This window comes from Zingiber officinale, chromosome 1A (assembly GCF_018446385.1).
Source record: "Zingiber officinale cultivar Zhangliang chromosome 1A, Zo_v1.1, whole genome shotgun sequence".
Taxonomy (NCBI): domain Eukaryota; kingdom Viridiplantae; phylum Streptophyta; class Magnoliopsida; order Zingiberales; family Zingiberaceae; genus Zingiber; species Zingiber officinale.
Genome location: NC_055987.1, coordinates 172,758,626 through 172,769,869, shown reverse-complemented (window position 1 = coordinate 172,769,869; position 11,244 = coordinate 172,758,626). Strand labels below are relative to the sequence as shown.

Sequence of the window (11,244 nt, the reverse complement as noted above, 5' to 3'; positions counted from 1 at the left end):
TTGAACATGCAAGCCAAATGCAATAATTTATTCATTTGCCATAGCAAAGGCATTCTCAATGCCTCTTTTGTATAGCACAAGCAACCAAACAAGAGCTAACGGAGCGATAACCCACTCACATTGGAAATAAGAGAACTCAAAACTTAAGTTATGGCAAGATTGTAGTGGATAATCTAGAGAAGTGCTTCTCTTATTTCTGCTCATAGATCCAGGGGTGGAGGTTGCTCTTCCATTCAGCTATGCCTTCAGGAAACCACAAAGCAATCTCCTTCCAGGCACTCTCAATGGAGTCACTCCCATGAATGACATTCCTGAGAAAAAGCAGATCATTTATGTCAGATGATTTTTTATAAATCCAATGCAATTAATTAGGGAGACATCTCCATTTAGGATAGACATCTGTGCTATATAACTGTCCATGATTTTCAGGTGTTGAACTTCAAAAGAAGACATAAAATGAGTCCTACCATAATAGTTTAAACTTGCATATCTCAAATGATATGCGAACAACACTGAGTTGAAATCCCACAGCTGCTGCTTTTCCAAGTTAATTCCTTTTTATCAACTCACTCCGCTCAATTGGTCTATAGTCCAAGCATGATTTCTTGACTTGGATCCTAATTTGGTTTCCAAAATGCCTTTTGTTTTTTTTCAAACAGTTTAAGCTTTTGGGGGCATTGATCACTTAATCACGGAATTAGTTATTTTCAAATATATGCATGCACCCATCCCAATTATTTATAATTAGATATCTAATGCAGGTGAAATTACCCACTAATTTTATTAACCATCTGATAAGTGACACATGCAATACGGAATCCAACAGATGTGAACAATAACTGATCTGTGGGAAACTAGCTGGACTATTGTGTGCGTGCCGTGCATGAATTCCAACTACAAAGACCAACTCCACACATTTACCTTGCTTGAACTCCTGATCTACTACCCAAGCTGATCTCAATTCACCTAAGTTCAGGCCACCACCCCACTCCTAAAACAACTTGACTGAGCTCTTTTTGATGTCTTTGGTCAAGTTCCAAACTGAGGTCCAGTATAGATTCTTAAATTTAGCAGACTTCAATATTCTATTGTAATTTTCACCATGACAATCTTACGTACAAGTGTGACTGGATTTGGATTTTAACACTGGATTTGGCCATCCATCAACAATATTTTGGTTAGCTTGGATATATTAACAACAATCGGAAGCAAGTTGGTATAGGCAACTATATAACCAAGTTGGGTTTAGGCAGAGTGAAGTTTCAAATAGATCAACAAAAATCTGAAGTGGAATTGAATAGGCGGTTGCATATAGAACAAATCCAGGTAGGGGAAGAAATGGAGAACCAAACAAAGGCAATCTCTATCTTGATTGGTTTCTGACCAGCACTACCAAACAATGGCAGCATAATGCACCTTTTGAAAATGATAAACCACAATGACGAGGGGAAAAAAGTAATAGAAATACTCTTCATGAGTCATGACCTGTGCAACTCCTATGATCCATATAGTAATATCTTTAGTCCGAATGCAATAAGTAATAAGATAGACATCTTGCCAATGCTTAGAAAAGCAGCAGGTAGCCGCTAATATGGCATCTAGTCCTACCTCTTATGGATTTGGTTTGTCTTATCTCTCTATAAAATATCATGAAGATAAAAAAGCAAAGGAATCTCAGTATTCAAATAAAAGTAGATAAGCACTTTATACATTTAAAATCTATAAGCTTGGATTGGATTGGTAATCCTATCAAATTTCCAACTGTTAAATCAAATTGTATTATTTATATTTTACATGATAGTGACTAAGTTGTGTCATCTATCTATCACTGAGATGAACCAATTCATTAGTGTACAATTCGATCTGCAGCCACAATTACAATCTACCATCCACCTCGTATTCAAGTCAGGTAACATTTTGAAGAGCAAAAACATAGAAAAAGAGAATATCTAGGAAATAACCTAGTCCTAGAAAGAGAATGATTGAAGAAACAAACAGAAGAAACTTAGGTTATCAGAAAAGAACCCAAGTGCAATAAATGATTTATGTTGCCTAGGTCTGTTATCTAACAAATTGATATTTATTGGCTGCAAAGTAAAAACTCACAAAGAATGTTTTTTTTAAGCAAAACTAACAAGGTAATAGTTGATGTTAATTTACACAGCAGTGTTCAATTACGATTTGGCTATTCAATGGATCAAAAGAATACACAGGTAATAATGAAATAGAAAAAATATGACAATGAATGAGTTGAGAATCCAAGGAAAAATTGGCTTATTTGCAATCCCATCCAGTATGAATCTACTGTAACACTCAAATAATTCTCTCCAGCTAGGAAAAAGGAAAGCAGAGCATTAGCACATGATTCCAATTGGCAGGTGAAATTTTAGTATGTTTTTTTTGGTGTTGCTAAACCTGATGCATTCTCTTCAAATAATTATAGCTTCGCTCATAATATTTCAAACAGCGAGAGGAAAAAAAAGAATCACCTGCCCATCTCGATCGCGAAATCACCACGTATGGTGCCGGGGGCGGAGTCCGAGGGGTTCGTGGCTCCGATGATCTTGCGTCCGGTGAGCACCACATTCTTCCCTTCCCACACCATGGCAACCACTGGGCCGGATATGATGTAGTCCACCAACGCAGGGAAGAACGGTCTCGCAGAGAGGTCGGCGTAGTGCTTCTCCGCAAAGGAGCGCTCCACGCTCAACAACTTCACCCCTAATCAAATGGCGCGCGCGCACACACACACACACACAAACAAAAATTAATTTTTCTTCACAAAAAGTGTCAACAGAGGAGCCAGAAGCCGTACCTTTCAAGTAGAAACCCTTCTTTTCGAAACGGCTAATGATCTCTCCAACCTAAATCAATCACGAATTATGAGAGATGGATGATGTGCCGATCGAGCTTAAGAACACGAAAAACAAATCAAAACGCTTGGAATTGGATATACCAGGCCGCGTTGCACGCCGTCGGGCTTGATCATGATGAAGGACTGCTCCATTCTGCTATCCAGAGACGACGACGATGGAAGAAACGGGGAGCCACTCTGCTAGATATACACATTATGCGTTCGAGCTAACTACGCAACCCACAGATTCGTTTCCCCTTTCGTCTTCGAGGAAGGGACGAGTCGGGCAATTGCAGGTATCGAAGTGACATTTTTGGGGGATTAAAATCAGAAAAAAGAAAGAAAGTAGGAGGTGAGTGGCGACGTGACCGAAGAATCCGAAAGTGCCGTGCACAATCGATTGAAATATATTCTTTTGCAACTTTATTTATCTGTTTTTTTATGAACTTAAATATTAGAAAATCGACAGGTGCCCGATTGGGGAATCTTTGCGTCTCGTCCGCTCATTTTTCTTAAATTGTTTTTTTCGGATAAAACAAATAAAAAAAGTTAGTATATAATTTTTGTCCAGTATACTAAAATTATGTAGGATAAAACCCTAATAGGTTAAAAACCATCAAAGTGTGTAAATTTCGTTAAATTTATCAGATTTCACCGTTTAAAAAATTAGAGTCGACTAATACCCATAGATTCATATATAATTTTGTAAAAATAATACAAATTTTTTAAAAATATTATTAATTATACGGGAAATTAATAATCTTTTACAATAATATAGAAATCAAGTACAAAAATTTTAATTATATAATTATCAAATAATTATGTAATTAAGGTTATGAAAAATAAAATATAATCAAATATTATTTGATTAATATAATAAAATTTTATTTATTTAAATATTTTAATAAATAATCTAATTTAATATTTTAATATAAAATCAATCATATATATTATTATTTTTTAACCTCTACGTTTTTTTATTTTTTTCTTTTTCAAGTTTTTTTTTATTTTTATGTGTTTTTTTTATTTTTATGTGTTTTTTTTATTTCTTTTCATTTTTTTTTAATTTTTTAAAGTTTTTTTTTATTTTTTTTATGTTTTGAATTTTTTTATGTTTTTTTAATTTTTTCTATTTTTTTTTATGTTTCTTAAATTTTTTTATGTTTTTTTTTCTATTTTGTCAAATGTCACCTTAACATTACACTATTACATGGGTCTGATGTACCCTTACCAAATTTATGAGCGACCTTTTGATTAAAGATTAAGTGTAATATTTGTTCTTATCAGTTTAATATATGATATAAAATATTAAATTAATTTTGTATGAAGGAAAGTCTGTTATAATAGCTTGTTGATAGGAGTTGTCTAATTTCACCCTTATGTTATACTAATATATAAACCTAAAATCACTCTGTCCTTTCCAATTAAATTATTTTTTATAATAATATGTTATAAACTATTTTATTATTTCTTCAATCGCCGATAATACTTTCAGAGAATGTCTTTCTCCCCTCTCGGTCTTTCTTCTCCTTATTCGATGTGAACATGAATTAATTTTTTTTTTTATCGAAAAGTAGGATGCTAATTATTTTAAATATTGAATTATGTTTTTCAATTTCGTGAAGTCTGTAATCACATTGTTGGTTTTGATTGTGTTACATGTTAGTGCTTTTGTTATCTTACATGTCTAGCATTGCTTTTTATTTCAAAGTCCATCTTATATTTGTCATAAAAATTTAATTAATAATTTTATATCTAAAAAATCTAGAAAACTTAATTTTATATAAAATCTTATTTTTTAAAATTAATATTTTAATTATTTTTCAATTTTTTTTTAAAATCGTCATTGTGGGTCTCAAATTTGAATGAAAAATGACAATGGAAAATTTTATTTTTTAAAAAAATATTAAAGGTTTAAAAAAATATTTTATCGAGGGCTCCACGAAACCTGGAGATGCGCCTAGTTCAACCAAACAACTCCAAATCATAATATAGTAGTTTTTGTTGGAATGAAAATGATAAGGGGTGAATAGCACTTGTGATTTTTCATTTTCATAAAAACTTGGAGTAAAGAGAAAGCGTAGTGGAAACAGGAATAAAAAATAACACAGTCAAGTTTTTTACTAAGTTCAAAGCCTATGACGACTCCTACTCCAAGGTCTGCACTTGAGAGTGTTTTCGTTGGGTAATTCACTAATAATTTGAAGTATTACAAGAGAGATCTCGTTTACAATATAAATGCAAATATATTAAATTTATCGACAACTACAGCTTTGAAGATTCATGGTTCGATTATCGGAGTAGTGTTTTAGCATCATAGAGTCGTTTATGGAGCAACGTGTAAGAGAGAAAGTCGTTTGAATTGATGTTTTGAAGCTCCTGGTCGAGAGACTTTATATAGGATCTCTCCAGGTGCTTGAAGCCACCCCCACGCACCTGGAGTGTGCTGACGTGGCTGCATCTCGTTGAAAGTTTATCCCACAAACTTTATCCACCTCCGGGGGCTTGGACCATTCCGAGGGCCTGGACTATGACGTACATTGCCCAACCAGTGTGTGCCACCTCAACCGTTGTCCGGTTGCCTTATTCGCCTATTCGGGCGCTTGGGGCAACTTTGGGCGCTCGAACCTCTTGGCGCTGGATAAGGTCCAAGCGCCTAGAGCCCCTTATTTTTTTTTTGTTTTCCTGTATCATAAGGTTATGCCAACAAGCAATAATATGTAAAGAAAAGTAATATTTGATAGTCTCCGAACTGTCCGGTTCTGACTTTGAGTTTTATAAAAACTCTAGGTTGGAACGATGTCAACTATTCTCTCTACGAGAAACACATCCTTATCTACTACTCTCAAGAGAGTTTACCTTTTGTCAAATCAATCATCTAGATGGTTTAGACTTTTGCTCAGCATCCAAGATCTCAGAATTTTCTGCTGAACATCCGAACCCTGACACATCCAATCTTCTGCCTAGTATCCGTGACCCTCAGAACTTTCACCTAGTGTACTCAACTTTAGGATTTCTGCTCGACGTCCTTGATTTGCTAAGAGTTTGCCAGTCCCTCGGACCACGATTTCTTTGCCTAATTGCAACTAAGACTTTCTATCTGCCCAGTGTCCACTAGGACTTTTTTTATCTAGTCTCAACTAGGATTTTCACCTTTCCTAAAATCACTTAGGACTTTTCTACATACTTAGTCAAACTTATCAGTACAACAGTAATATTTAATTTTAAACCCTTTGTCAATATCAAAACTCATATTTGATCATCTGGTGCTTCTTGCACTAACAGTTTTGATCAAATGTTTTATATTTTCTCTTTAAATTTTAAATTGAAAAGAAAGATGTAAAATATAAAAGGTCATGGAAGTTTATTTATAGTTTTAAAGCGATCAAAAAAATTTAAAAAGTGTTAATATAGTTAATTTGGTCATTTTAATTTTTTGACAACTTCTCTAAAATGTATTATATATCTTATTTATATATTTAGAAATATGTTAATTTATTCTTAAATTTAAATTTCTATTACATTTATCATTTTATTAAATTAATAATTTTTAAATTTTCACTTTTTAAATATTTTTAAATATAATCCTGGTAGAAAATTGTGATACAATTCATGCCACTTTTAATTTTATTATTTTTAATAAAAAAAATTATTTTTTAAAGTTATAACCAATATAGCTATTACATCCTAAGAGTATATATGCCTGCTAAATCAGACGGTATCCTTAGTGAGAATATAAATAATAATTGATATATAACCAATTAATGACAATATCAATGCAATATAAAAATCACTAGTTACTAAAATGCTAATGCATATATCCACGACTTTTCGCTAAGGTTGACATAGAGGATGAAACTGTGGACATGGTGCTGATCACGCTGTCAATCGGAGTACAAGTTAATATGGAGGTTAAGTATGAGAGAATGATAGAATTCTATAATACCTACTATCGTATTGGCCACTCCAAGGTGAACTGTTGGGATGTCCGAAAAGACATGCTCGAGGTTATAGGAGAGTGGAAATGGTGGTCCAGAGAGCAGAGACACTCAATTCCATGTCGGTGCATAGAGTGGAGGCACCTAGTGTGGGGATACCAACAACATGAAGCAGAGTGGATGCAGTACAGAGAGCAGAGATGGTGGTGTGGAGAGCGGAGACACCCAGTGCCATGCCAGTGTACAGAGTGGAGGCACCCAGTGTGAAAGCACTAGCAGTATGGAACGAAGCAGAGGCAATGCGGAGAGTGAAAATGGTGTTGTGAAGAGCAGAGGCATCTAGTTTTATGCTGGTGTGCAATGCAAATGCATCAAGTGTGGAAGCAACAACAATACAGAGCAGAGTGATGGCAGTGTGGAGAGTGGAGATGATGCGGAGAACAGGGAGCCATGTCAATGTGCAAATCGGTGACACCCAGTGTGGAGACACTAGTAGTGTAGAGTAGAGTAGGTGCAACGCAGAGAGCGAAGACACTAGTAGTGTGGAGCAAAGCGAAGGTCGCGCAACAAGAGGTGGCACCCAGTGTGGAGGCAGCCCTACCCAGGCTGGTGTGCACAACAAAGGTACCTAGTGCCATGTTGATGCGCAGAACAAAGGCACCTAGTGTAGAGGCAGTACAACCTAGGCTGGTGTGGACAGTGGAGGCACCCAGTGAAGAGGTGGTGCAACCCAAGTTGGTGCGCAGAGTGGAGGCACCTAGTGTCATGCTGGTATGCAAAGCAGAAGTACCCACTACGAAGATGCTGTGACCTAGGATGATGCGTACAACGGAGGCACCTAGTGCTATATTGGCGTAGAGAGCCGAGGCACCCAATGCCATGCTAGTATGCAGAGCAGAGGCACCCAATGCGGAAATAGTGAAGCGGAATGGAAGGAGATGCCTACACCAAGACGACGACGGACACATGATGTCCGCAATAAAGCATGAGGATCTCTAGTTTAAACATTAGGAGCTTTTACAAATCTCTAAAATAGAAGGGAGTTTAGCACCTCCTTCATTGTCGATGGCTTGCAATTTTGAGATTGATGGAGACCAAACTATCGGAGGAGGACCTCCACGACTCACTTTGTGGACATTTTTCAAGTATGAGAATTGAATATAATTTTTAATTCTCTAATCGTGGACACATCCAGTTACTCTTAGATCTTGTGGACCTACATATTCTTCGGATGGAAGCACAATTCATACATTGTCAAATCCAATGCAAAATCAATGGCCCACAACTCCTAATCACTTTTATCTATGTACGACATAGTATTACGATACGGAGGCCACTATGAGCCTCTCTCATAAAATTTGCTATAGATGTACAAAGCCCTTGAATGGTGCTTGGAGACTTTAACACCTTAATAACTGCTCAGGACAAAGGAGGCATGCTGATAACAAACTATAAAACTAACGACCTATAAGTGATGTCACAAACATGCAACTTGATGGATCTTTGCTCTATTGGATATTGCTTAACATGGACAAATGGGAATGCCTCAACTAAGGTGGACTGGCAATAACAAATACCCAATGATTCCTTGAAGACTTCCAAAGCTACGTAGAGCTTACGACACTAAGCTACCTATTAGACCATTCCTACTGTGTGATTAGTTTGCTCTCTGCGGAGATGCCCAAACAACAACCGTTCAAGTCCAAAGCTACGTAGAGCTTACGACACTAAGCTACCTATTAGACCATTCCTACTGTGTGATTAGTTTGCTCTCTGCGGAGATGCCCAAACAACAACCGTTCAAGTTCCATAACATGTTGACACTACATGAGGGCTTCCATAATTTGATTAATGCATCATGTGCTGAGCCAGTTAATGGGATAATGGAGTTTTGCCTCAAACACAAGATGTCAGATTGAGACAACACCTACTTGCACTAAACAAGTAGAATTTTCAGCACATATCACAAAAAGCGAAGAGAGCAATAGAGGATTTAGAATTGACACAACAATAAATACTAACCCGAGGGAGGGGGTGCACTAGGGGACTATGGCCTCTTAAGGGCAATGACCAATAGATTAGTGGAGGAAGAAAAGTCTTTCTACCAACAGAAGGAGAAATATGCATACTTGAAACAAAGCGACTATTGCTCAAAGTTTTTTTATAACTTGGTGAAGTAGAACAATAAGTGGAATATGCTGCCAACCATAACAAAAGCATCCAGTGAGCAAACAATGAGCCTTAAGGAAGTTACGGATGAGTTTGTGTCCCACTTTGATTGACTACTAGCACGCGCGTAGACTGTACCACACTGAGCAGCGGTGCACAACAAGAAGAGCCGGTCCTCACTCATGAGAAACAACTACTCCTAGTTGCCTCGATTACCTCTGATGAAATACTAGCGACACTCTTTGATATAGGCAATGATCAAGCATCGGGACTGGATGGATATGACTTGAAATTCTTTAAGGTGGTATGGATGATAGTTCACATGAATGTGTATACGGTGATGTAAGAATTCTTTGCATCTGGATGTCTCTTGAAGCAATGGAACCATACTCTACTGGTCTTAGTTCCAAAATCAAATTATGCATTGTCCGTCAATGACTTTAGACCGATATTCTACTGTATGTTGATCTACAATGTCATCTCTAAGGTGTTAGCAAATCAACTTCGTATGATTTTGAGCGCAATTTTAGACCCTACATAGGTCACCTATGTCAAAGACAAATCCATAGTGGAAAACATACATCTTGCTCAAGAATTATTCTAGACATATGCATGGAAGTGGGTTTCACCAAAATGTGTGCTCAAAGTAGACATACAAAAGGTTTTTGATATGGCGTATTGGACCTTCTTCATAACTTCCCTCCGACATTTTGGCTTCGCGCAATAATATGTGGCTTAGATTGAGGAGTGCATCATAACCGTATCTTACTTGGTGGGCATCAATACACCATGTATGAATTCTTCAAAGGCCAAAGCGAGCTATGACAAGGTAATCCGTTTTCATCATTTCTCTTTGGAGGTGCTTTCATGATCACTCAAAGTGACATCAAGGTAGCCCGCGTTCCACTACCATCCCATGTGTAGCGGTGTGCGGATCACGCAGTTGGCATCTGCCGACAACTTGCTCATCTTCTCTCGGGCGGACAAATCAATGGTGACCTCAATGGCGAGCTTCTTAGAGGAGTTTGGAAGCACAACCAAACTTCATCCGAACCTCCACAAGTCTAGACTCTACATTACGGGGGTGAATGATTGGACTATGAAGAGGCTATTGCAAATTACCAATTTTTAGCATGGAACCTTTCCGTTCCACTGTCTTGACATCCCTATTGCGATGGAGAAGCTCCACACTGACAATTACAGTCTGTTGACGGAGACTATCATGAAAAGGCTTGCTTCTTGGCAAAAGCAAATCTTATCGTATGTCGTGAAACTTGAATTGGTGAAGACGATGCTCCAAAGTATAGAATATTTTTGGCATTCTATCTTACCGATTCCATGTGCAGTCATTAACAAGATCTATGCCATATGCCTCTCCTTTGTATCATCCACCAAGCATCCGTCCATCTCTTGGACTACCATGTGTTTGGCAAAGGACAAAGGGAGATACATACTACGTGATCTACAAGCATAAAACTCTGCATTGCTATCCAAATCTTTATTGAATATCCAACGAAGGACTCCCTTTGGGTTCAATCGGATTGGAGTTTTTGGTCAACCAAAGAAGGGCTATAAAAATAATTTGAAGTAGAGAATTAGAATATCAATTCAAGCAATCACAAACCATTCAAACAGTCACCTTTTTCTCAAGTTTTGCTCTTTGGTGTTCAAATTTATGTCAAGTCCATTTCATGTTGGTACAAGGAGTACTATAATCGAACTTGTATTTTGATGATATTAAAGATTCAAGTTAAGTCTTGTTGTGATCTAATAGATTGATCACGCTTACAAGATGGCCGACTTAGAAATGTCCTAGTAGGTCAGCTAGATTAGATACTAGGAAGTGGAAGTCTTGATAGATTATGGAAACTAGGTAGGAAGTCCAGATAGGTCAAGAAGATCAAACATCTGACAAGGTGGATTCAATTGGTCAGACAGAACTAGAGATCGAATTAGGAAGTCCTGACAGACCGATCAGATGCTGAGTAGATAAAGTACAAACAGACCTGAAGGACCGGATATTTAGCAAGTAAATTGAGGTAAACTCTTAGAGTGGAGTTGTGAGGTCATGTTCCAATCGGTACAAACGTTAGACATTGATTCAGTTAAAGAAATCAACTGAGATTTCTAAGTTGAGATCAAGACAATCCTAACTATCACACTCATGTATTTATTTCATCTATTATCTAACTTTATCTTGCAAGACTACTATCACTATTTATTGTGCTAAATTTATTTTGCAGATAAACAAAATTCAAGGTTGACTGAGGGTTTGGTCGACTA

At 36.9% G+C, this 11,244-nt stretch overlaps 1 protein-coding gene across 1 annotated transcript; it reads right to left on the bottom strand.

The window, feature by feature from the left end:
* LOC122038431 (nucleoside diphosphate kinase B-like) lies at nt 1-3,124 on the bottom strand. The gene is made up of 4 exons (XM_042598181.1): nt 2,957-3,124; nt 2,816-2,864; nt 2,490-2,721; nt 1-311 (listed from the first exon to the last, which is right to left on the bottom strand). Exons 1-4 carry the CDS (start codon nt 3,005-3,007, stop codon nt 191-193), a joined length of 453 nt encoding a protein of 150 aa, XP_042454115.1. The 5' UTR covers nt 3,008-3,124; the 3' UTR covers nt 1-190.
* Nucleotides 3,125-11,244: the final 8,120 nt, after the last annotated feature.